Here is a 26,257-nt window from a genome sequence, read left to right on the forward strand (position 1 = left end):
AACATCACCGTGTGAGCTTTAAGAAAACAGCACATTCATTGAGTAACAAATAAATAATCGATAACAGGATAAAAGATTCAGTAGATAAGTGGCCAGTGGTTGGGAAGTTGTTACTGCATGTTGATTTTACTTATGTTTTGATAATGTTGAATGATGTTTGTGTTTATATTGTTCAATACAAAATGAAAAATACAGAGAGATTACAGAAGTTAACCCACAGCACTCTCCACTTGCCCAATACATTTCCATGGAAATTCACAATGGCTGTGTAATTTACTCACTTACCTACATTTCCATTGTTAATCCATTTCCATTCCAATTGGGTGCAACAGTAAAATAGTGGTTAGCGTAACACTATAACCAGCTCAGAGCATCAGAGTTTAAAGGTAAATTCTGGCACTGTCTGTAAGGAGTTTCTCCCTGTGACCACTTGAGTTTCCTCTGGATGCTGGTTAGTAGGTTAATTCATCATTGTAATGAAGCTGGTGTTAAATTGGTGTGCTGCTGGGTTGTGTGGCTCATTGGGCCAGAAGGGCCTGTTCCATGCTGTATCTCTAAATCAATAAGTAAGTACACCTCAGGAAAATATATTCAGAGCAAGCCTTCTCACTCTTCCAGGCAAAGGTATTAAGTTGACCATGTCATGGAATGCCGTGATATTGCAGAGATTCTGGTTATCTGGCAAACCTGTGACTTAAATCATAGAAATATTTCTGCACAGAATTATAACTAAGGGTTATTTCACTTTCTCACGGAGAAGTGGTGAAAGGAGGAAAAAAGCCTATGTTTATTTGGGATTTGTTGAGTTTTGTTTCCCATTCAATGCATTGTACAATGCACTAATATCCAGTGGTGGATCTTGCGGAAGGCATTGAGACAGAACGGAATGGAGAAGGAAAGTATTTTAGTTACCGTCGTCACAATTTAGTGAACCAGACATCCACTAACGAACTTGCTGGTCATTAAGTAATTGTTTCATACATTGTCCATTTCCATGTGATTAGCTGAGAGTTTAACTTGCTGATTCTTTGATGGTCCTTCCCTCTAACTTTTCTCTTCTTTTTGTTAGTAAGGCAGTTTTTTCTTATGATTTGATTTCATAGTTTCTTTTTTGCTTTCATGACTGATTTGTTACATCCAAATTTTCCTTAGATGGTTTTGTCCCTTCTGTCCTACAAGCAGGGTTTGGGGAGAAAAATCATTGACAAAGTTATAAACGTTAAAGAAGTTGGTCCAGATCCAGAAACATATAGAAACAACTCGCACAACCACAGGTGCATATATATCCAGACACACACACAAAACAATAGAAAGAGCAGGCAAAGTTAAGGCCAAAGAGTAAAGAGACAATGTAATCGAGAATAATCAGGCTGGAACATGATACTTCTGGCGAGCTGCCCACATTTATTTTTGACATAGACAATAAACTGAGACTCGCCCTTTTCCGGAGCTTTTCTGAATTTGGCTCATCTGAATGCCCAAAGCTATCAAATCCAAAATGGCTAGGTTCTTCATGCTGGCAGTATTTTTTTCAAATACTATTACATGGGGGCCAAAATTAGCTCTCAGAGCAGTTGATAAAATTCTGGTCAAGGTCCGGTAAACATCAACATTCAAAAGCTATTAAATGTTATTTAAACAGTTAAATATGATTACAAATTAAAGCATACTTTCAAGCAAATAAATCATTTTTTAAAAAGTTCAATTAATTCAAAAATATGTAAATTGGTTAACATGTAGCTCTCCTTTGCAATAATTCTTCTTCAAATGAATGGACTGGTTTGTCCACAATGTATCATATATTGGGTACTATATCTTCCCTGTTTAAATCAAGATGATTGGTGTTTTAAGCCTTTAACTAGACAGCACCTGCTGATTCAACATCACGTAGTCTGCATCTTATTTGCCATTAACAAAAGCTCTTTGATCTGAATTCTGGTTGGTTTAAGTTCAGTCACAATTCAGGTAAAAGTTTATAATTTTTTTCATCGCCAGTAGGTTATGAAATCAATGGATCAGCAGAAGTTTCTGCTCTAGAGTTCTGTCTCCTTACCAGGGTTAGAAAGTCTCCATGGTCTGAATGCAAAAAGAGTTACAAAAAATTTTAAATCAAAACAGAAATTGCCATAAAAAACTCAGCAGAATAGGCAGCATCTGTAGAGAGAAAAAAAGACAATTAAAGCAGCAGGTTGTTGGCCCTTCATTGCAAATAGAAAGTTCTGATGAAAGGTCACCACTTAAAATAGTCTCTCCATAGGTCAGTCAGAGGAAACCACAACTGGAATTTAGATTTGATAATACACCAATAATTACCAAACTGGCTTAGAGATGAAAAACACCTATTTAGGGGACACCAGTATCGCTGCGAATGGTTGGTACCTCAAAAAGAGACAACACCTCAGGAAGAGGAGAAAGAAGTGACCCTCATAGGACATAGCAGATCCTTTGCCAAATTAAAATGTTTGTATGCCATTCTATGCAAGAAATATCTGAAGCCATCTGAGGCTAGTGCCCCACAGCTTAATGTCAAGATGTAGCCATTTGATGGCTGATCATGATTAATTAATGGAGCCCAGATGGTATTCATACTAATATCAGGTAATTTGCAAATCCTATTAATAGGAGATGATTTGGAATTGACATTTCTACTCAAGTAAATGGGTCCTTACATCTTGAAAAATCTGCAACTGGACAATTGTTAAAAATAATTAATAATCTTGCCAGAATAAAATTTGAAGGAATGGCGACTAATATTTAGTGCCTGCATTATTGACACAACTGCAAGAATATAAGATGTACTGAAAGTCTCATATTTTTCTATGTAATTTTTTTAAACAAAGAGGTTTCCACATGATGCATAGACTTCATAAAATGCATTGTTTTCACAGGTGAAACTCTGGTATGATAAAGTAGGCCACCAGCTGATAGTTAATGTGTTACAAGCCACAGAGCTTCCTTCCCGCGGGGATGGCCGGCCCAGGAATCCTTATGTAAAAATGTACTTCCTTCCAGATCGAAGGTGAAAATTGAGAATCAATTTTTAACTTTTGTGTTTGAATTTTAGCTGCGCATACATTTGTGCTAATGTGTTAGGCATAGTGTTGTTACATCTCCAATTATTTCTTTGCTTTCATTAGAATAAAAGTCAATTGTCTATCTGTTTTGCAAACATTGGCTCTCATGTTTAAAAGCCCTTATCCATCCTGCTAGATCGAAAGGATTGAAAAACAGCAATGGGTTATCACAGTAGATGTTGTTTCCCATTAGATTGTCACAAATTGCTTTGTAACTTTACATGGAATAAAATTTACGAAATCCTGCATTGAGCAGAAATTCCATATACACATTGAGGGTCAGATCTTATGAAGGACACAAGGATTTTTGAATAATGCTAGCCATTAAATTGTTAAATTGCTATTATTATCACATGCATCAAGATAGAGTGAAAAATTTTGTTTTGCATGTCATCCATACAGTTCATTTCATCACATCAGTACATTGAGGTAGTACAAGGGAAAGGCAACAAAGAAGCAATAACAGAATGCACAATATAATATATTACAGAGAAAATGCTGTACAGGTAGACAATAAGGTGCAAGGCTATAACAACATAGATTCTGAGGTGAAGAGTCTACCTACCATAGAAAGGAACCATTCAGTAGTCTTTTAACAGTGGGATAGAAGTTGTCCTGGAGTATAGTAGTACTTGCTTGCAGGTTTTAGTATCTTCTGCCCGATATGATGAGGAAGAAGAGAAAATGTCTGAGATGTGTGAAGTTTTTGATTATGCTGGCTACTTTACCAAGTTAGGAAGAGGTGTAGACAAACTCCATTGAGGTGAGGCTGGTTTTCATGATGTGCTGAACTGTATCCACAATTCTTTTCAGTTTCTTATGGTCTCAGGCAGACCAGCTGTGATACTTCCAAATAGGATGCTATCTATGGTGCATCTGTAAAAATTGGTGAGGTGCCAAATTTCTTTAGCCTCCTGAGATAGTAGGAACACTTGTGTACTTTATTGCCCAGGGTATCTACATGGTTGGGCCAGAACAGGATGTTGGTGATGTTCCTGTTCAAGTTGCCACCGTTCATTTCCTATTGGCCAAGTTAATTCTCCCTGGCAACCAGGTTAATACACAAACCGGAGCAAGGTTCACAATTCCCAAGCCAGATCCATAGCCTTGATAAGCTCAGAATTTTGTAGGATACATTTTTTAAAGTGAATAGATTAATCTAAATTAGAAAGATGTATGTGCGGTGATACATGAATGTATTGGTTTTATTAATATTGGCAAAAGAATGCTATCATGAAATCTTTGCATGCACCCTTTGCATTTCTAGCTAACTATGTGATACGTAATTTTTTTCTCCTTTGAGGAAAACTGGCCTTCATCTTACTTCTGTAAGTTTTAAGATACTACACCAGACCTACAGAAACTGTCACAGGAGGGACAGATAGAATTTGAGGAGGCAGATACATGGCTTGATGGGGTTCTTGCATACTCCTTTTAGCTGCTTATGCTCACCTCTCCATGCTTGCATCCGAGAGCCTCGAGGTGCTTAATGCCTTCTTGAATGTTTCTTTGCCAGTTTAAGCAGATTGGACAGCGAATCCCATGAGTCAATGAAGATGATACATTTTCTCAAGGAGGTTTAGAACACTTCTTTGAAGCATTATCTCTGTCCTTTGGGAAACTTCTTGCAATATAAAGATCGGAGAAGAGTACATGGTTTGGGAGTCTTGATGCGAGATATGTGAGCCTTGAATAGGGCATTGACATTGGTGTACTTGGAACTCTGCAGGATTTTCCAAGGATAGCATTGGTCATGCCTCTCCAGTGCTTAAAAGTAGTTGTCTATATCTCTGATGCATACAAACAGGCAGAAATCACTGCTACTCAATAGACAATGAGGTTGATGTCAAGATTGAAGTGTTAATATGAAACACATCTCAGGTGAAGGTTGTGGAGGCATTGGTGGATTTTGTTGTCAATCCTAAGCAATAGATGGCAGTATTGCACCACATAACATCGATTCTCACTCAACTCTGGAATTTATAAGACAAAACTTAATATTCTTTTAAAAATTGCAGATTAGCAAAATCATCACATTTTAATATAATATTTATATAAATCCTTTGATGCTTTCAAAATGGATTCAACTAACAAATTCAAACAGAATCTCCATTCTGAAGAAATCAGAAGTATTCAGCCATGTTTTGTGTCACACAGAATACCTTTTCATAAAATAAAGAAATTGGCTCTATGATAGTCGAAGAAGGTTGATTTTGACATGTTTGTTGTCATTTTAATGGCAGTTGGCATCACATGTGTTCTGTGTTCAAAAGGAATACATGTTTATATCAAGCTCCCATTGTTATCTCACGGTCTCTCGAGTTACTATTCATTACAGTGATGATTTCCTTCATTTTCTTGCTCTTTAATCTTCAACTGTTTTCGCTCCTTTCATATTAAAATTAGAATCTTCATTAGTCTCTCTCAATCAATATTGACAAGTTGTGGCAGATTTGCAGACAAAAATTGTTCCTATTACCAGATATTTTGGGGTCAGGTGCACAGATTTAAAATCAGGGGGAAAATTATCTGGGAAAAATGACAAAAACTTTTTTAATGAAGAAAATGATGATCTGGAACTTACTGCCAATCAGGGAGGTGGACAATAAGTCAAGCACAGCCTTCAGAGTCATAGTCATTCATACATGAACAGGCCATAAAGACCACCGTATCCATGATGATCATTGTGAACAATTCCATATTTAATCCCATTTTATAGTGTTCTATGCCTGGACAATATCTAGTCATTTCATAAGTGCTACCAACAACTTTACTTTCACCACTTTCTCAGAGAGTGTATTCCATTTGCTCACTTGGCATGACTGGAGAGTAACTGCCTTTGATCTCTGGCAAAGTGTGGCCTCAGATTATCCTGGTAAAATCAAGGTAAATGAGTATCAAAGGAAAAATACTCCAATGGTTGAAGTCACACCTCACACAAAGATATATACTGTTGTGATTGCTCAAATTTGACGCCTAGTCAATACCTGATGGTCAATCCATTTTTTACTATGTCTTCTGGCAGTTGAAGTGCACCTGAGTGGCTTGGCCAGCTATTTCAGAGGGAATGGGGTGGGCCACAATTCACTTCTAAATCTGCCAAAATTCCTTGGGGTTCTATGCTGGCCCAATCATCTTCAGCAACTGCATCAATCACCTTCCTTCTGTTATTTGATCAGAAGTGTCAATGTTGGCTTACGATTGCAATGTTCAATACTATTCACAATTTGGCATCAACTACTTGAATGTACATTCTTTCCACCACAGAGAGCCAATGTGCAACAACTACCTTGATGTGCATTCCTTCCACCACAGAGAGCCAATGTGCATTCCTTCCACCACAGACAGCCAATGTGCATCAACTATCTTAATGTGCATTCTTTCCACCACAGAGAGCCAATATGCATCAACTCTCTCATGTGTTCAACTCCTCTTTTGATTTTTTTTTTTAGCACTTACTTGAGAGGCAGTTTACAAGAGTTAGTTAATAAATAGGTGTGTTTCGGGGATGTAGGAATAAAACTGAGTTTAGAAGCTGGGAGATCCTGTTATGATTGTACAAGATGGTGATGAGGCTGCACTTGAAGTTTTGTGTTCAGTTTTGATCACCTTGTTATTAAACTGGAAAATGTGCAGAAAAGATTTACAAAGTTGTCAGACTTGAGGGACATAGTTTAGGGAGGGGTCAGACAGGCTAGGACTTGTAGTGTTGGAGATTGAGAGATGATCTTATAGAGGTGTATATAATCATGAGAGGTGTAGACAGGGTGAATACACTCAGATTTTTATTCCCTGGCATTTCGGGATCAAGAACTAGAGGACATAGATATAAAAAATGAGAGGGAAAAGATTTATGGGAACTTGGGACAACTTTTTCACCCAGAAGGTAGTACATATATGGAATGAGTTATCAGAGAAGGTAGTTGAGACAGGTACAACAACTTTTCATATATATTTGGACATATATGGATAGGAAGGTTACAGGCCAAGCACAGACAAATGAGACTAGCTTGGATGGGCATCTTGGTCAGCGTGGGTGAATTGGGCCAAAGAGCCTGTTTGCATGCTGTATGACTCTTAGGAACCACTCCAAGGAAATGAATAGAATGATCCTGGTGCAGTACTAATGGAATGCTGTTCTATCAGACTGCCATTCTTTGGTGAGACATTAAAACGAGTCTCTGCCTGCTCTTCCAACACCCACAGTATCACTTCAAGGAAGGGCGGGGAATTTCTTGGATTTCTATCCTCAATTAATGTTTCTAAATTTGACTATTTAGATTAGATTATGAAGACACACAGTCTTCTTTTATTGTCATTTAGTAATGCATGCATTAAGAAATGATACAATATTTCCTCCGGTGTGATATCACAAAACACAGGCAGACCAGAAATGAAAAAAAACTAACAAAACCTCATAATTATAACATATAGTTACAACAGTGCAACAATACCATAACTTGATGAAGAAGTCCATGAGCATAGTAAAGTTCAAAGTCACTCAAATGTCCCACATCTCACACAGACGGAGAGAAGGAAGAAAAACTCTCCCTGCCATACCCGACCACGGTCCGACTCTGAGTCATCTGAAAACTTCGAGCTCTGATCAGCTGTCCGACACCGAGTACTGAGGGCCATCGCTATCCGAACGATTTGACCTCCTTCTCGGTCACCAGCAGCAGGCAAAGCCGGGGATTTTGAGGCCTACCCGCTGAAAGATTCCCGACCACGCAGTAACGACAGCAGTGAACGAGCGTTTCAGAAATTTTTCCAGATGTTCCTCTGTGCTTTCACATCCATCTTCATCAAATCAGAATTGTCCACGGCCCCTATTTAACAGATACAATATCATTTTTCATCGGCGGGCTGCGCATGCACGACGCGCTGCTTCTCTTCTCCTCCCGCCACGGTATTTGGGTACCGTTTTTATTTTGGAAACATGCAGTACACCATTTATCAGGTGCATTTCCTATATTGCAATGGTGACCACTCTCAGATATGCTTTATTGCCTATAATATTCCATGGGATATACAGTCAGTTGCCACTTCATTAGAAGCACCTGTACACCTTGTAAATGCAAATATCTAGTCAGCCAATCATGTGACACCAACTCAATGTACTGTAATGCCCTGCTTAAGATTTCTACTGCTGTGCTGTAGATGTTTCATATTAGCAGTTTCTGCAAAAGCAGTGTGTCCTGCTGGTAGAATGTTTATAGTGATAAAAAACTAGAGATAAGAAGCCCTTAACTTCAACTTAAGAATGTAATGCCAGCCAGTTGGGAGAAAGTTCAAGAGAGAGCAGAGAAAGTTTGGTGACAGATAGTGGTCTGGTTTGGAGTCTTTTTTGGTGGGAGTTGCGGAGAGGACAGGAGGGAAGGTGCCGAGAATGCTGTGAGTGCTTTGTGCAGATGAATGGCTCCAAGGAGGAAGAACCAGCCAATACTCCCAAGAACTTTATTTGAGAAAGTTCGGAATGTGGTACATGCCTTTACACAGATCATGGGTCCAGTTTGTGAGTAAAAGACAACTCCAGGATGAGCTCCAACTTTATGTGCACATTGTGCAGGTTTAACTGTAATGGGCCCTTTTATTATTTTTTCTTCTCTCTTTCCTACTGTTTAGTAAAGCTGAAATTGGTAAATATACTTTCTTTATAATTGTATGTGGTGTATGATCTATAATTGGAACATCACAACATTCCCAAACAAGAGAAAATCTGCAGATGCTGGAAATCCAAGCAACATGCACAAAATGCTGGTGGAACTCAGCAGGCCAGACAGCATCTAGGAAGAGAGTACAGTTGACATGTTGGGCAGTCTTGCGTAAGGGTTTCGGTCCAAACCGCCGACTGTATTCTTTTCCATTGATCACAATGTTCCCGGTTGGTTGAACCCCAAATCATACCAACCCGAGACATATATTGTTTATGAACGATGGCCTTCTCATCACTGAGTCACATGGCAAAGCCAGCTAATGAGCCAAGTTTGCATATGAACCTGGTGAGGAGGTTACAGTACAAAACCACAAAGACATTCTCCAGAGGTTCACTTGTTGTTCAGACCAAATATTAAAATAAGGAAGAAATTCGATCTTAGTGACTTTGACTGTTACATGATTGCTGGTGCCAGATGGTGAGGTTTGAGTATCCAAGAAGCTGCTGAGCTCCTAGGATTTTCATGCACTGTCATCTCTAGAGTCTCTGGAGTTTACAAAGTGCAGTTGAAATATGGTTGAAAACACCTTGTTAATGAGGGAGGTCAGAGGAGAATGTCCAGACTGGTTCAAGCTGACAGCAAAGTAACAGTAACTGAAACAACCACATATTACAATAGTGGTGTGTAGAAGAGCACCTCTGAATGCACAACCAATTGAATCTTGAAGTGGCTTAGCTATAGCAGCAGAAGAACACACCAGGTTTCACTCCTGTACATAGTAAAGTGGCCACTGAATGTATAAATGTATATTTGTTTACTTTCTTCAGGATTGTAAATTGAACTGCATTGGTATCATATTTCATTTTGGTCCACATTGATTATGTGTAAGTTGTGTATATTGTAAAGAAATGTACCTCAAAAATTTCACAACTCTTAAGTTTCAGCATTTTGACTTAACAGAGTCTATAAGATTCAGATACCTTGCACATAGTGATAGTCACACAGCACAGAAGAACATCTCTCAGCCCACTGTATTAATACCACTCATCAGATTTCTTTTTCAATCCCATTTACTGATGGCAAGATCTCGGCACACTTCCATCCGTGAGGCAGCAGCTCTAAAGCAGACTTAGAATCAGAGCGTTATACAGCATGGAAACTGCCTCATTAAACTCTAAGCCTTCAAATTTAAAGAGATGAAACTGAACATAAGATTAAATGATTGTTGCCAATTCTTTGTGACAGAGATACGAGAATGAGTGTGGGCAAATTGATAAATGTAACTTAATGTGTTACAAGTCTGCGCAAAGGGAGACTGCAAAGTGAGTTTGTGACAGTTCCTTGTGGACTTCACGCGCCAGATTTAAAAAGTGACTGGGGCCTGTCAGGATTTGTCTGTGCAGTGGGAGATCGCAAGTGAGTTGGAGACAGTTCCTTGCAGACTTCGCACAGGAGGTTTAAAAAGCGACTCGGGCCTGTTAGGACTTGTCTATGCAGCGGGACATCGCAAAGTGAGTTAGAAACAGTTCCTTGTGACTTCATGAACCAGGTTTGAAAAAGCGACTGGGGGCTGTTAGGACTTTCTGCGGGCTAAAATCATTGTGAAAAATAATTTGTTGGTGAGGCAGCACAAGGTTCTTGGCCTTTCAGAACTTTTTGGCAGGTTGCAATCGTAACGATCTCTTAGGCACTTGGCAGGGGCCAATAAAAAGAAGCGAGGTGTAAGTGGACTGGCCGTTGTTGGAGTGGACAGTGTTAAAGTGGTCAGGTTTTGGCTCAACAGGTTTAGGAAAGAACAGGCAGAGGCTAGAATTTAAGCTTGAGAAGTTAGAGGAATAGCAAGTATAGGCAGGGTGATAATTCAGGCAGTAGAATGTTTATCTTGTGAGATGTGGGATTTCGAGGTACCTGACTGTCTCCCTGATGACTACATCTGTAGAAATTACAATCAACTGCAGCTCCTGACTGACAAGGCCAAGGGACTGGAGCTGGATGTACTCAGGACCATCCAGGTGGCTGAAAACCTCATAGATGAGACTTTTTCTGAGGTGGTCACATCCTGAGTGTAGGCTTCATGTAGTAGGTAAGTGATCACCAGGAGACATAAAGGGAGTAAGCAGTTAGTGCAGGATACCTCGTGACCATTCCCCTCAGCAACAAGTATACCCTTTGGAAACTGCTGTGGTATGGGGGGATAACTTATCAGGGCATAGTAGCAGGAGCTAGGTCAATGGCACTGTGACCTTATCTGAGGCTCAGCAGGGTAAGGTTAGGCAGGATGATAGTGATAGGAGACTCATTAGTTAGAGTGACGGACAGGAGATTCCGTGGCCGCAATAACAACGCCAGGTTGGTGTGTTGCTTCCCAGGTGCTACGGTCCACAATGTCCCAGAACAGCTGCAGAGATTCTCAAGAGGGAGGGTAAGTAGCCAGAGGTTGTGGTGCACTTTGGCACCAGTGACATAGGTAGAAAGGAGCAAGATGTTCTGTGCAGTGAGTATATGCTTTTAATACCATCATTCCAAATAAACTGATTCCTAAGCTCTGGAACCTGGGCCTTAGCACTCAGATCTGCAGCTGGATCTTCAACTTCCTCACAGACAGGACCCAGGCTGTAAAAATAGGGGACAAGCTCTCCTCTACAATCACTCTGAGCACCAGTGCTCCACAAGGCTGTGTACTCAGCCCCCTGCTGTACTCACTGTACACCCATGATGGCGTAGTCAAGTTTTCATCGAACACAATATATAAAGTTTGCTGATGACGCAACAATTGTAGGCCGTATCTCGGGTAATGATGAGTTTGAGTACAGAGAGGAAATTAAGAACCTGGTGGCATGGTGCGAAGACAATAACCTATCCCTCAACGTCAGCAAGACGAAGGAATTGGTTGTTGACTTCAGAAGGAGTAGGGGACCGCACAACCCCATTTACATCAGTGGTGCGCAAATGGAACAGGTCAGAAGCTTTAAGTTCTTCTGGATCATTATCATAAATGACCTGACTTGGTCCAACCAAGTAGAGTCCACTGCCAAGAAGGCCCACCAGCGCCTTTACTTCCTAAGAAAGCTAAAGAAATTTGGCCTGTCCCCTAAAACCCTCACTAATTTTTATAGATGCACCATAGAAAGCATTCTTCTAGGGTGCATCATAACCTCGTATGGAAGTTGTCCTGTCCAAGACCGAAAAAAGCTGCAAAAGATCGTGAACACAGCCCAGCACATCACACAAACCAATCTTCTGTCCTTGGACTCACTTTACGCCGCACGCTGTCGGAGCAGTGCTGCCAGGGTAATCAAGGACATGACCCACCCAGACAACACACTTTTCGTCCCTCTTCCCTCCAGGAGAAGGCTCAGGAGCTTGAAGATTCGTACGGCCAGATTTGGGAACAGCTTCTTTCCAACTGTGATAAGACTGCTGAACGGATCCTGACCCAGATCTGGGCTGTACCCTCCAAGTATCTGGACCTGCCTCTCGTTTTTTTTTTGCACTACCTTACTTTCCCTTTTCTACTTTCTATTTATGATTTATAATTTAAATTTTTAATATTTACTATTGATTTGTACTCCAGGGAGCGCAAAGCGCAGAATCAAATATCGCTGTGATGATTGTACGCTCTAGTATCAATTGTTTGGCGACAATAAAGTGTAAAGTATAAAGTATGGAGTTAGGGAAGAGGTTGAAGAGCTGGATCTCCAAGGTAGTAATTTCTGGATTACTCCTAATACCATGTGTTAGTCAGGGCAGGAATAAGGTGATAGTACAGATGAATGAGTGGCTGCGGAAGTGGTGTGGGGGCAGGGTTTCAGTTTCTGGATCATTGGGATTTCTTCTGGAGAAGATATGACCTGTACCTGAACCTGAGGGGAACCAATATACCTGCAGGCAAGTTTGTTACTGTAGGGGAGGGTTTAAATAATGTGGCTGGAGGATGGGTACTAGAGTGATAGGGCTGAAGATGGAGCAGTGGGTGTGCAAATATGAGGACAGGTGGATGATACGGCATAATTACAGTCAAGGGATGAGTTGAGGTGTAACATGAGGGCAAAGTCAAAAAGGTGCTGAATCCAGGACTGAAGGTGTGATATTTAAATGCACACAGTTTAGAGAATAAGGTCGATGATCTTGTTGTACAGTTAGAGATTGGCAGGTATGACCTTCTAGACATTACTGAGTCATGACTGAAAGAGGAGCTTAACACCCAAGGATGCACATTCCATTGAAAGGACAGACAGGTAGACAGAGGGTGTGGGTTGGCTCTGTTGATAAGGTGTTACACATGAGGTGGCTAAACAGGATAAGAGCCCATGGTATTACAGGAAATACTAGCATGGCTAGAAGATAAGTTGACTGACAAAAGACAAAGAGTGGGAATAATGGGGGCCTTTTCTAGTTTGCTGCTGGTGACTAGTGGTGTTCTGCAGTGTCGGTATTGGGATTGCTTCTTTCACATTATATGTCAGTAATTTGGATGACAGAATTGATGGTTTTGTGGCCAAAATTGTGGATGATACAAAGATTGGTGGACAGTTAGGTAGTCTACAGAAGGACTTAGACAGATTGGGAGAATAGCAAAGAAGTGGCAGATGGAATATAGTGTGTGGTCATGACTTTGGTGAAAGAATAAAGGCATAGACCATTTTCTAAACGGTGAGAAAATTCAAAAATCAGAGGTGCAAAGGGGCTTGGGAGTATTTGTGCAGGATTCCATACCACTTAACTTGCAAGTTGAGTCACTGGTGAGGAAGATAAATGCAATGTTCAAAGTTCAAAGCAAATTGATTATCAAAATACATTTATGTCACCATATACAACTCTGAGATTCATTTCCTTGTGGGCATACACAATAAATCCATAATAGAATCAATGGAAGACTGCACCAACTTGGATAGTCAGTCAGTGTGCAAGAGACAATAAACTGTGCAAGTACAAAAAGAAGGAAATAATAACTGTAAATAAATAAGCAATAAATATTGGGAACATGAGATGAAGATTCCTTGAAAATGGGTCCATAGGTTATGGGAAATTTTCAATGATGGAGCAAGTGAAGTTGGGTAAAGTTAACCCCTTTGGTTCAAGAGTCTAATGGATAAGGGTAGTAACTGTTCCTGAACCTGGTGGTGTGAGTCCTGAGACTCCTGTACCTTCTTCCTGGTGGCAGCAATGAGAAGAGAGCATGTCCTGGGTGGTGGGGGTTCCTGAAGGTGGATGCTACCTTCCTGTGACGAAGTCTGTTATAGATGTGCTCAATGGTGGGACAGCTTTACCTGTGATGGACTGGGCCATATCCACTACGATTTATAAGATTTTCCATTCAAGGGCATTGGTGTGTACATACCAGGCTGTGATGCAGCCAGTCAATATATTCTGCATTACACCTTTATAGAAGTTTGTCAAAGTTTTAGATGTCATGTCAAACCTTCGCTAAATGTTAAATTATATGTTTGCATTTATTTCTAGAGCAATAGGATGTAAGAGCAAGGTCAGGAGTTAAGGGTGAAAGGTGGGAAGTTTAAGAGAAACATGAGGGGAAATTTCTTCTCTCAGATGGTCATGAGTGTGGACTGAGCTGCCAGCACAAGTGGTAGCATGATTTCAACGTTTAAGAGGAGTTTGAATAGCTACATGGATAGTAGGGATATGGAGGGCTATGGCTACCCCTGACATCTCCTCTGTACCTACTTCCAAGCACCTTAAAACTATGTCCTCTCATGCTAGCCATTTCAGCCCTGGGAAGAATGCCTCTGACTATCCACATGATCAATGCCTCTCATCATCTTATACACCTCTGTCAGGTTCATCTTCACTACATCTACTGCTCTACCTTCATCAATGTGATTAGTCACATCCTCAAAAAATTCAATCAGGTCTGTAAAGCACGACCTGCCTTTGACGAAGCCATGCTGACTATTCCTAATCATATTATGCCTCTCTAAATGTTCATAAATCCTGCCTCTCAGGATCTTTTCCATCAATTTACCAACCAACCATTTTGAGTCTGGTGGTCGTGGCATGGATACTATGTAGCCTCCTCCCTGATGAGAGGGGGACAAAAAGTCTATGATACAGGGTGCGTGGGAACCTTCATGATGTTACTGGCATTTCTCTGGCACCTTTCTCTACATACCTCCTTGATGCCAGGTAGGTTGGTGCCATTGATACTTTGGGGTACTTTTGTCTACCTATTGTAGAGCTTTCTTGTCTGCTGCATTGTGGTTTCCATACCAAGCAGTGATGCAGCTTATCAGAATGTACACTCTTTCACATCTGTAGAGTGATGTGAGTGTGGATGTGCAAAGTCCAGATCTCTTCGGCCTCCTCAGACATAAAGGTGTTGGTGAGCTTTCTTGACTATGTAGGGTGTGCTCTGGGATCATTAGAGGTTGTGTATGATGTGCATTCCCAGGAGTTTGAAACTGCTCACAGTTTCCGCTGCTCTGCCCCTGATGTAAAGGGGGTGTTAGTTGTGCGAGTTCTCCTGAACTCTCCTTTGTCTTGACATTGAGGAAGATATTATTTGCCTGGCCCTTCTCTGTAAGCTGTTTCATTGTTATTGGTGATGAGCCCCACCACTGACATGTCATCAGCAAACTTGGTGATGTGGTTGCTCGGGTGTTTAGCCATGCAGTCATGTGTGAGCAGAGTGTATAATAGCGGGCTCAGCACACAACCCTGGGGGACACTCATTTTGAGAATGATGGGGAGAGAGGAGTGGTTGTTTGACCAGCTGAACAATCATAAATTAACTTTTGAATATTTTGTCTAATGTTGAAATATTTGTGTGAGGAAATTAAACAAAAGTATAAAGTGAGATTTTTTAGAATTTTGTTTATTGTTCATTTACAGTATGCCAATTGCATATTCTACCAAGTATTAACTTTCCAAGATATCTTATTGGTTTATAACTATCTGATGTTTTTGGTATTTCAGTTGCTGATTCTGGCGAGCAGCATTGACTATGGAGGAATGCTGAATTATGCACAGTATCCTCAGGATTCCTGTAACAGGCTACACGTGCTGAAATCCTGTGGATACTGAGAGTGTCATGCTGTAGTGACGGCACATCACTGGCTTTGCTGACATTGTATTTGCTAGATCTAGGTCAATATCGTCAGCAAATATCCGTAGTGTAGCATTTAGTGTAATACTATTATAGTCAGGGCATCAGAATTCGGAGTTCACTTCTGCTGCCATCTCTAAAGAGCTTGTACATTCTCCCCGTAACCACATGGGTTTCCTCCTAGTGCTCCAATTTCTTACCACAGTCCAAAGATGTACCATTTAGCAGGTTAATTGGTCATTATAAATTGTCCTGTTGATTATGCTAGAGTTAAATTGGTCATTGGTCCAGAAGGGCCTGTACGACACTGTATCTCTAAATAAATAAATAAATACATACATACATAACTTATGGCTTTTCAGGACTTCTTTAAAAATTCAGAGCTCTTTGAATAATTCACTTTGAAAATGCAGAACTTGACTTGGTTTGTATTTTGAACTTGGTTATTTGATATCGGTTGGCAACTGAAATTGAGCTGTGTATTTTAACTGGCAGTGACAAGAGTAAGAGGAGGACCAAAACAGTCAAGAGAAGCTTAGAGCCAAAATGGAACCAAACATTTATCTATTCTCATGTACATCGAAGAGACTTTCGAGAACGAATGTTAGAAATCACATTGTGGGATCAGCCCCGAGTGCAAGAAGAAGAAAGTGGATTTCTTGGAGAGGTAAAATACATGAACACTTTAAACCTGGGTTTATTATTATTAAAGCATTCCTTTTTTCCACCCATGACAATAATAATTGGTTAGGCACAAAGAGAATCTATATTAACTAACAATTACCTTTATTGGTTCAGTTAACATGTTCAGTTCAGTTTAAACCAAGCATACAATACTAAATATCTCTGCACACACCCACTAAGTTTAGCTGACAATCCCTAATTAGTCAAAGAAGAGAAGGTGAAGTTCTTGGGAACAGGAGTTCGCACTGGGCAGGCTTTCCTCTTGATTCCAGTGTTATTTCATGTTTCAATGTGAAGTCATCAACTTCCACAATAGTTGGTCTATGGAGTTTTCATTACTTCTACGTCTGAAATCCTCTGTTCTTATCCTTTTTAAAAATCAGAACAGACTGTCATGTTTTGATTTAATTGGCTCAGGCTTATTTGACTGGTTTGTGTAAGGTTCTTATTGGATCTGACCCAACTAGACTCCTGTCTCATGCCACTTTCTTGTTCTCCCTACATCAACAATTCATCTTGGTCAGCCAAACACTGGGCTGAGGTTACTTCAGGTCATAGGGCATTTCTTTCCACAAATCTGCCATTTCTCCTAACCAAGTAAACAATTTATAACTGCTTCTTATCTGGAAATGATCTCTGACCATGTTATGTTGACTTTCAATTGCACTGATCAAACTACAGTATCCCCAAGCAAAAACCAGTTCATAAAGTAGTTTACCAAATGGTGGTCAAAAGGACATTCTCCCTAAACGGCAGCCACCACTCCAGTGATGCTTAAATTAAGATATGAGATGTAATATTTTAATATGAAAAAAAATGATTCATGGCATTCCTCATGGACAGCTGATGATGATATGTGTTTTATATGAGAAGATGAAGGAGTTCAACATGCGATCTCAGAAGGTCTCTCTTCAGAGACTATAATCTGAAATTACCTTATAACCATTGACATTATAGAACTGAATAGAAAAATCTGGCCTCACAGTTTACAATGACAAGTATTCATGCATAATACTAATTAAGGTTATTAGACAGAAAGTACTTGCTGTATAATAATGTCCATTTTAATAATAAACCAGATACCTTATTTTAGAATCACAGTACTCAGTACTTAAAAGGACAATGACCTTGGTGTTTTCACAAGGCAGCGTGGTGACATGCTTCCAATAATGAATTCATTGGATACTTTCCTTGCCCTGATATTTATATAATTCCCAATTTCCCTGCTAAAAGACTTTCTCTATCTGTCACTTAAGTTTATAATCATCCACATCCCGTTCTGAATTCAATCTTTATCCAGTTCTCTCTCAGAAATTTCCCTACAGCCTTTTGGTTGGTTGACTGCTGCAAATGACATTGTTGCACTTTTTCAGATCCTTATAGAGCTGGAGACGGCATTGCTGGATGATGAACCACACTGGTATAAACTTCAGACACATGACGTATCTTCACTACCTCTGCCCCAGCCATCACCCTACATGCCACGGAGGCATGTCCATGGGGAAAGTCCCAGTAAAAGGCTACAAAGTAGGTGATTGATTAACATAATCCCTTTGCGAATCCAGGAAACCGCAAACATTCTAACGTAAATATTAAATGTAAAAAATATTTGGTTAACTTTGTTAAATGTTAATTGAAATGAGAAGAGCAATTTCAACTTGTACTTTGATTTAATTGAAGCAAAATATCACAAGGTGATTTACAGGAATGTATTTCCACAAGAAATGATACCATTTCCCATGAAGGGTTCATCAGACGCTTGATCAAAAAGAAAAAGTAAGTTTTAAAGAGAATCTCAGAAGAGGTAAGAGTGTCAGAGAGGCAAATAAAGTATTTTTCAGAGGTTATACCTTCAGTAAATGAAAGCGAGGGCACAGATGATGGAGCTCAGAATATATGGGCAGAATGAGAAGAGGGCAGATAATTCAGTGTATTTTAAGGCTGGAGGACATTAAATATTTGAATAAAAACAAGTCTTGTGAAAGTTAGATATTGCTTAATCAGGAATCAATATCTAGCAGTATGCAAGGACTGAAGGAACCTAATGTGAATTGGGACTAGGACAGATAAGTTTTGGATGAATTTGTGTTTACAGAGATAGGAGTTGGAAAATCAGCCAGAAGAGCTTGAAATCATTGTTCAGAACACAATAAAGGCATGGTTAAGTTTTTATCTGTAGCTTATGAACTGCCACCTTGTGGTGCACAAAGGTGAAGCTGAGAGATTGTAGTGATACCTCCATTGTGAGCTTGCAGTTTTATTCAATTTTAAAGAGTTGCCATAGATTTTGTGATGGCTTTAATATTTCCAAAATATGGAAGGGGGAATTATTTGCTCATCTAGCACTGAAGTTGGCAAGAAGGTTTAAGATTTGCTCAAGTGATGCTATGTCTTAGTTTGGAGAAAATTAGAAGTCAAACCTTTGAGCCTGTGTTTGATTTTGAGAAAGGATGGGGTTCATTTGCTCGTTATCATTTGAGTTAATTGATAGATTTCCTCCACGATCCAATTGTAAATTTTTGGTACTTTTTTTTTGCTGGCGGTTTGATGTTTATAACCATATAACAATTACAGCACGGAAACAGGCCATCTCGGCCCTTCTAGTCCATGCCGAACACTTACTCTCACCTAGTCCCACCAACCTGCACTCAGCCCATAACCCTCCATTCCTTTCCTGTCCATATAGCTGTCCAATTTAACTTTAAACGACAGTATCGAACCTGCCTCAACCACTTCTGCTGGAAGCTCGTTCCACACAGCTACTACTCTCTGAGTAAAGAAGTTCCCCCTCATGTTACCCCTAAACTTTTGCCCTTTAACTCTCAACTCATGTCCTCTTGTTTGAATCTCCCCCACTCTCAATGGAAAAGCCTATCCACGTCAACTCTGTCTTTAGAAGCTTTTGTATGACGCATGGCTCTGGGGTTGAACACCTAATGGGGTTTTTTTTCCACACTTTTTCTTGCTTAGTAGGGTTTCTTTTCTCTTTTTTTTCCATCACCAAAAATATTTTCAGTCTTTATAATAATGTTTTTTTCTTGAGACATTGTAAGTGTTGCTTACTTCGATGTACTCCAGTAAATTTTGGATAATAATAATAAAAAGATTTGAAAAGAAAGGAAGATTTGCCAACTCTTGTGGAAATAGATTCCATATGGTAAGCAGCATTGCTGAGGGGCAGCTTGGAGATGGGAGACAGGGAGGACTTGAGGGACACCAGAGGTAAGATTGTGTGTGGAAGGAAAAAGCCAGTAAACCTGCTGGAGAAAAGCTTGAATCTGCTGGTGAGAAGCTTGAAACTGCTGGTGGACTCAATTATGTAAAATGCCAAAGTCAGGATAAAAAGCACAGGAAAAAGATCAATCACAGTCAGGTTGAAAAGCAGAGAAGGCTAGATTAGCCTCTGATATATTTAAGTAGATGTTCTTTAAATGAATCCGAACTGGTTCTGTATTGTTGCATGGCCCAAAATACAAATGGAGGGAATGTGACCTGGAAGAAAAGGGACATGAATTTAAAGGCTACTGTGGTGTTTGCACTTTAACAAGAAGAGGCAATTGGGTGATAGTCTGCAATTGCGTGTTTAAAAGGAATCTCCTCAGTTACTGTATTTTGATTACTTGAAATTACCGTGTAAAATATGTGGTAAAATTTACCATTAGGCTGGTCTTAAAATAAGATTTTCTCTTTATCATGAGAAATGATATTTTAAGTTTTATTAAAATGTTAAGCCATGGAAAAAGACAATCGTCCCCAAAATATTTTGGGTTATCAGCATACAAACACCTATCCTTTTCATTTCACGATTATTTTACCAGTAGATTAAAATAATCTAATTAATGTTCTCTTTAAGCGCAAGGCAAAAAATTTCTGACATACTGAATATATTTTCAGATGTGATTTCATACTTAATAAATACTTCACAAAAAGCAATGAAACACTATTTAGTTTAGATAATACCTTTTGTATTCTCTACTCTGATAAATGAAAATGACATCCTTTTAGAGCTCCTTTGAAACTATACTTGCCTTTTTACATTTTATGTTAATTTTTTCCATTGACATATTTTAATATTTAAAAGTTCAAGTATATAATATAAATTTTATCATCTGTTTTTCTGTCATATCATCAAAAAATACCCAGTTAACTAGAACTAATTTTCTTGAACACCTGTAATGGACTTTAATATTATTAATATTTGAATTTTAAAAAGGAAAGCCCAAGCTCCTTCCACTATTTCACTTCAGATTATGTTTGGCATAATGTGCAGAATGTCACTGGGAATGCTAACAACTAGCTTGATTCAATTTTTTTTTGGTGTTTGCCATAGTCCAAATTTTAAGATAGTCATTGTTTATTTCAGATTTCCAGCATTTGCAATCTTCTTCTGATTTTTCAAGATTACAGATTGTATAAACGATACAAGATTTGCAAGAAATAGATGCAAGTGTGGGCCACTCCTCCAGCCCTATTCTGCCATTCTCCTGTCCCAGACTCACTTCCCCTCCTCAGATCAGTATCCTCTGATTCCCTTAGCATCTAAAAATCTATTGATTCCAGTGGCTGAACATCCTCACCATTAAGAAACTTCTCTTCTTAATGCTAAATTTCTGGTCCATTATTCCGAGACTTTGTACTTCTAGATGTCTAGCTGGAGGAAGCTGTCTTTTGCTATCTACCAACCTTGTATATTTCCAATAGAGCACTGAACTGCAATAACTATAGGCCTCCTTCATTCGAAGAATCAATCAAACAAGTGTACATTGAATTGATTCCAAGAGAAACATGTCTTCAACTACAGAGATTTATCACAAGGTGCTTCAAGTCGACACAGATACCTTGTACAGCAATCTAGTACTTCAATCCCTTGCAATAGAGGTCAATACACTATTTGTATATTAGCAAATCCAGACCCACACTATCATTTACTAGTTACACATCAGTTTAAAAAATACTTAGATTCACCATACCACCTGAAAAATGAAAGTAGCCTCAGTTAGTCCCACATTATAATCCATTACCAACTAATTAATCTTCCTGTATCCAAAACACAAGTTATTCAGGGACAATCAGTATGGCCTTGTTAAAAGAAGATTATGTTTCATTAACACTTAAATTTAGAGTCATATAAATTTAGAGTATACAGCACCAAAACCAGTCCTCAGCTACCACATCAATGCCAACTATCAACTACTATGTAGTATACTAATCCCATTTGCCAGCATTGGTCTGTAGTCAGCTATATCTTGGTGATTCAAGTGCATTTTTACGTATTTACTAAGTGTTGTGAGAGTACCATCCTGCATCACACCCTCAGGCAGCACATTCCGGATTCCAACATTTTTCTGGATGAAAAATTTCTCCTCTGTCCCCCTCTAATTATCTTACCCATTGGGCCCTCCTGTTTTAGATAGCTGAGCTATTTTTTGATGAGTCAAGAACAAGAGTTGATGAGATCCATTCTCTTGATATGGTCTATATGAATTTGACCAAGGTATTAGACAGGAAAGTAAAAAGTCACAGAGTGTTTTGTCGCAAAAAAAAAACAATGGGATTTTAGTTGACTAGGCTGTTTCTAATAGGGTTCTGCATGATACAATCCCATCTCCTTAGCTTTTTATGGTACAGTTTAGTGATTTCTATTTAAATGTAATAGAAGATTTATAGATTACATCAAAACTGGAATGAATAATTATGGATTGCAAGAAAATATCAATTGACTGGTTAGGTGGGCACTAAAGTGGCAAATATAAGTAAATTAGTTCAGCCAGGTGTGAGGTTGTCCATTTTGGGAGTAGACAAGATAAGGAAATCACAGAAAATGACAGAATAATGAGAGGAGCAGTGTATGATAATGGTACAGTTCTAAAAGCTGTAGAGGAACTGAGAGATTTTGTATGCATAAATCTGCAAAACAGGCAAAGAATATTAAGCAACACACACAAAAAATGCTGGTAAATGCAGCAAGCCAGGCAGCATCTATAGAAAGAGATACAGTTGATGTTTCGGGCTGAGACTCTTCGTCAGGACTAACTGAAAGAAGAGATAGTAAGAGATTTGAAAGTGGGAGCAGGAGGGAGAGGTATGGAGCTAAGAGCTAGGACGTTGATTGGCAAAAGGGATACGAGGCTGGAGAAGGGACAGGATCATGGGATGGGAGGCCTAGGGAGAAAGAAAGGGGGAGGGAAGCCCAGAGGATGGGCAAGGAATATAATGAGAGGGACAGAGGGAAAAAGAGAGAGAGAATTTTTTTAATAATAAATAAATAACGAATGGGGTATGAAGGGGAAGTGGGGCATTAACGGAAGTTAGAGAAGTCAATGTTCATGCCATCAGGTTGGAGGCTACCCAGACGGAATATAAGGTGTTGTTCCTCCAACCTGAGTGTGGCTTCATCTTGACAGTAGAGGAGACCATATGAAGACAATATTCAATAAAACACCTGGAATTCTGAGCTTCACAGAGTTATAGAGTACAAAACTAGTGAGGTTATGCTCAACTTTAAAATGCAGCAATTCAAGACCAATGCATTCATCTTGAGTCATCAAGCTTTAGAGGTGCTGTGAAGCAGGGATAAGCAGGGTTTATGCTGCACTGTACTACCAGAGAATCTGGAGTTATTCTCTTTGGAGCAACATTATTTGAGAAGAGGTTTAATAAAGGTGTACTAAATAATGATAGGTTTTGAAGATTGAGGGAGGGTTGGTTAAAACATGGAAGATCTTGACACCCAGCTTAATGCTGGTTCATAGGTTTGTTTGTTTTCATTAGATAAAACTGAGTGAAGTTGTTCCAGTCAGATTTAAGGATCGAGGGACACAAATTAAAAGTGATGGCAAAAGACCTGGGGAGGTTTTGAGATATAATCTCCAGAATCAGAAATTGGTCATTATCTAGAACCCGCAGCTTTTTGAGAAAGTAGATACCAACTTGAGGGAAAGTAATTAACATAGCTGAAGGGAAAGTGAACTAAACGATTTCATTGTGCTGCAATGATTCTGTGATAGTGCTTTATAAAATAAAAGTAGAATTAATCTTTATAGTGAAAAGCAGCCCACTTGACAACAGTGCTTTAAGAAGGCAGCACTTATGTGGAGTTTGCATGTTCTCCCTGGAACCATATGGTTTTTATCCATGCTTTTTCCACCCATATTCCAAAACTGTGGGTTGGTAGGTTACACCATGTCTAAGTAACTGGTAGAATCTGGGAGGAGTTGATTAGAATGTGGGGTGAATGAAAGAAAAGAAGGGATTAATGTGGGATTAGTGCAAATAGTTGGTGTGGAATCTGTGCACATCCTTCCGTGCGGTACGTCTGTATAGGCCCAAGACCATTTTTTTAAGACAAGTAAGGGTGGGAAGTAAATGCTGTCCATGTTGCTGATACTTGAATCCTGAAAGTCAGATACATTTTTTCATAAGTTGCTTATTGCCAAGTGATTCTATTGGCATTCTTCTGTAATGAAAAGCTCATGGTACTACAGCTCTGAACAGAATCACTGTGTCCTTCTTAATTTTCTACCTTTGGATGTGCTACACATCCTTTTTAAATCATAATCATTACTGTTGCTGCATATTGTTTAGGGGCATATTTTCATACTTCAGTTTTATATGTTGTTTTTATATTCCCTTACAACAGAGGGATACTATTCAGTTAACTGGGTCTATGTTGGCTTTCAGATCAATCCCATCAATCTCATTCTCCCATATGTTACCTGTAGCCTACACTGTTTACTTGCCCATTACATACCCCAGTTCTCCCAGCAGGCACTGTGTAAGAAGTGACTTACAGAAGCCTGATAACCTAACAAGCAGCTCATCTTTGGGATGTGGGAAGGAATTGGAGCACCTGGGGAAACCCATGTGGTTACAAGGAAATTATACACATTGATAGCACTGGGGGTTAGTATCAAACACTGGAACCATGACTCAGCTGCACTAATCATAGTGCTAATGCGATGGCCAATGTAGATCTTAAGGGAACCTCACCAGTCCAGCATGTAAAGCTGAAAATGACCAATGTATTCCTACTCTGATTTTTGCCATTTTGCCAGTGTCCATCCCCAGCTCTTGAATGCCCCTTTTTAATGTACCCAAAATTTTTGTGTGATAACTTCTCAAATACCTCTTTAAAATCTAGGTAATCAGTGTAAAGAATAACTTAACAGGGTAGCCTGAGCTCTAACTTAAATAAAATCAAATTTCCTCAACGTTCTGAATTTTGAAAATGTGTGTCAGTATTTCAGTACAGTCATTCTGGTTTGTAAATACCACAATTTATGTCAGATTTTTCAAAATGATTTCCTTTTCATGAAAATGTGTTCACCTTGCCTAATCATACCCGGAATGCATCAAAACTGTCACCAAATGACTGTAACAAGCATGCTAAATATTTATACAGCACAAAACTTCCACTACATTTTTGAGGAGGATTAAATGCCTAAAATGGGGTATAATGGAAATCCCCACAGATCATTCCGGATTAATATTGAAAGATTACCTGCTGCAAACTGATGATCTCTGTGCATTTCCAGATGAAGTGAAGATTATTATAAAATTCATTCTGTATTCTTTTCTGATGCAGCTCTGAGTATTTGCATTTGCGTTCACAAACCGAGGAGACAGAACATACATGTTCAAGATCACAAGAAAACACTTTATTAGAACTAGTACAAATGCAACATAGAAAGGAAATCAAATGTCTATAGTAGTAGCAGCACAGAAATCAAAATAATACTTATCATCCACTAAGCAAGCTGGCCTCTGCAATGTCAGACTCTCTCTCTCTCCTCCTCTCTCCCCCTCCACCCCTCTCTCTCTGCCTCTGCATTAACACTAACCCCAGCTGTGACCTAACCCATGGCAAAGCTTTCCCACTGCACAAAAGTAAGTGCCCCATTTTTATACCCTTTAAAATTAATATCACCCCAGTACTTTTCCATTCCTTGCTGGTACCAGCTGCATCCTCTTATCACATAACCCTCAGCCCACTTACTTAATTTGGGAAAAAGGAAATGACAGGTCTGTAAAGAGGAAAATATTTCTTCACTGGTTTCTCAATTTAATGATGTCCATTCAGATACAGCCAAGCCATTACCACGTACCTGTCAGAATTTCCATACTATTTTGGCATTTATCAAGGAGGAATCCTTGTTTTTTCATATGCAACACAAGTGCCATTCCCAGACTAAATGACACTGTAATAGAGTTTACATTTTAAAAGGGAGTAAGCGTTATAACAAAATAATAATAATTGAAATTATGCATAAACAATAGCTGACTCAAATTATGTCAATAACTACATTCATACTTCATTTGTTTTGATTTATATTGCTGTCTCAGCATGCAGTGCAAATCTGGTATTATTAATCACCAATCTCATGCAACAAGAACAAAATTTTAAGATACTGCAGGTGTTAAAATACATTTCACAGTGTACTGTCCTGCTATGGAGCCTTACTTACTGCAACCAAGTATTGGGAATTTCTGTGAGTATCCTCCACAATTTTTTACATCATAAGTGGATGAAAAATCTTGAGCTGTGCATACCCGAGCATAACACAGTGTCTCAGAATATTCGCCCAGTGAGTAAGGCTCTGCAGTAAGAATGCTGTTGGTCATTTGTCATGTATGGTTAAAGTTTAATTATTTTTTCTTAATTTCAGTTTACAAAATAAAATACCATGACTGGCTAAATGCATGTTTCTTATTCATTTCATGTGAACTGATTTACTTTGTGTTAAAAAGAGCCCAATAAAATATTGTATTGCTACAAGTAT

General features: G+C 39.1%; 1 protein-coding gene across 1 annotated transcript in view; it reads left to right on the forward strand.

Moving 5' to 3' along the window:
- Window positions 1-26,257, forward strand: part of rims1a (regulating synaptic membrane exocytosis 1a) — a 479,607-nt gene that overhangs the window by 232,210 nt on the left and 221,140 nt on the right. The window contains exons 13-15 of the mRNA XM_072250401.1: window positions 2,889-3,019; window positions 16,290-16,461; window positions 17,852-18,005. Of these exons, the coding sequence (XP_072106502.1) occupies window positions 2,889-3,019; window positions 16,290-16,461; window positions 17,852-18,005 (457 nt within the window). The remainder of the gene's footprint in view (window positions 1-2,888; window positions 3,020-16,289; window positions 16,462-17,851; window positions 18,006-26,257) is intronic.

The sequence above is a fragment of the Mobula birostris genome, chromosome 2, assembly GCF_030028105.1.
Source record: "Mobula birostris isolate sMobBir1 chromosome 2, sMobBir1.hap1, whole genome shotgun sequence".
Classification (NCBI taxonomy): Eukaryota; Metazoa; Chordata; class Chondrichthyes; order Myliobatiformes; family Myliobatidae; genus Mobula; species Mobula birostris.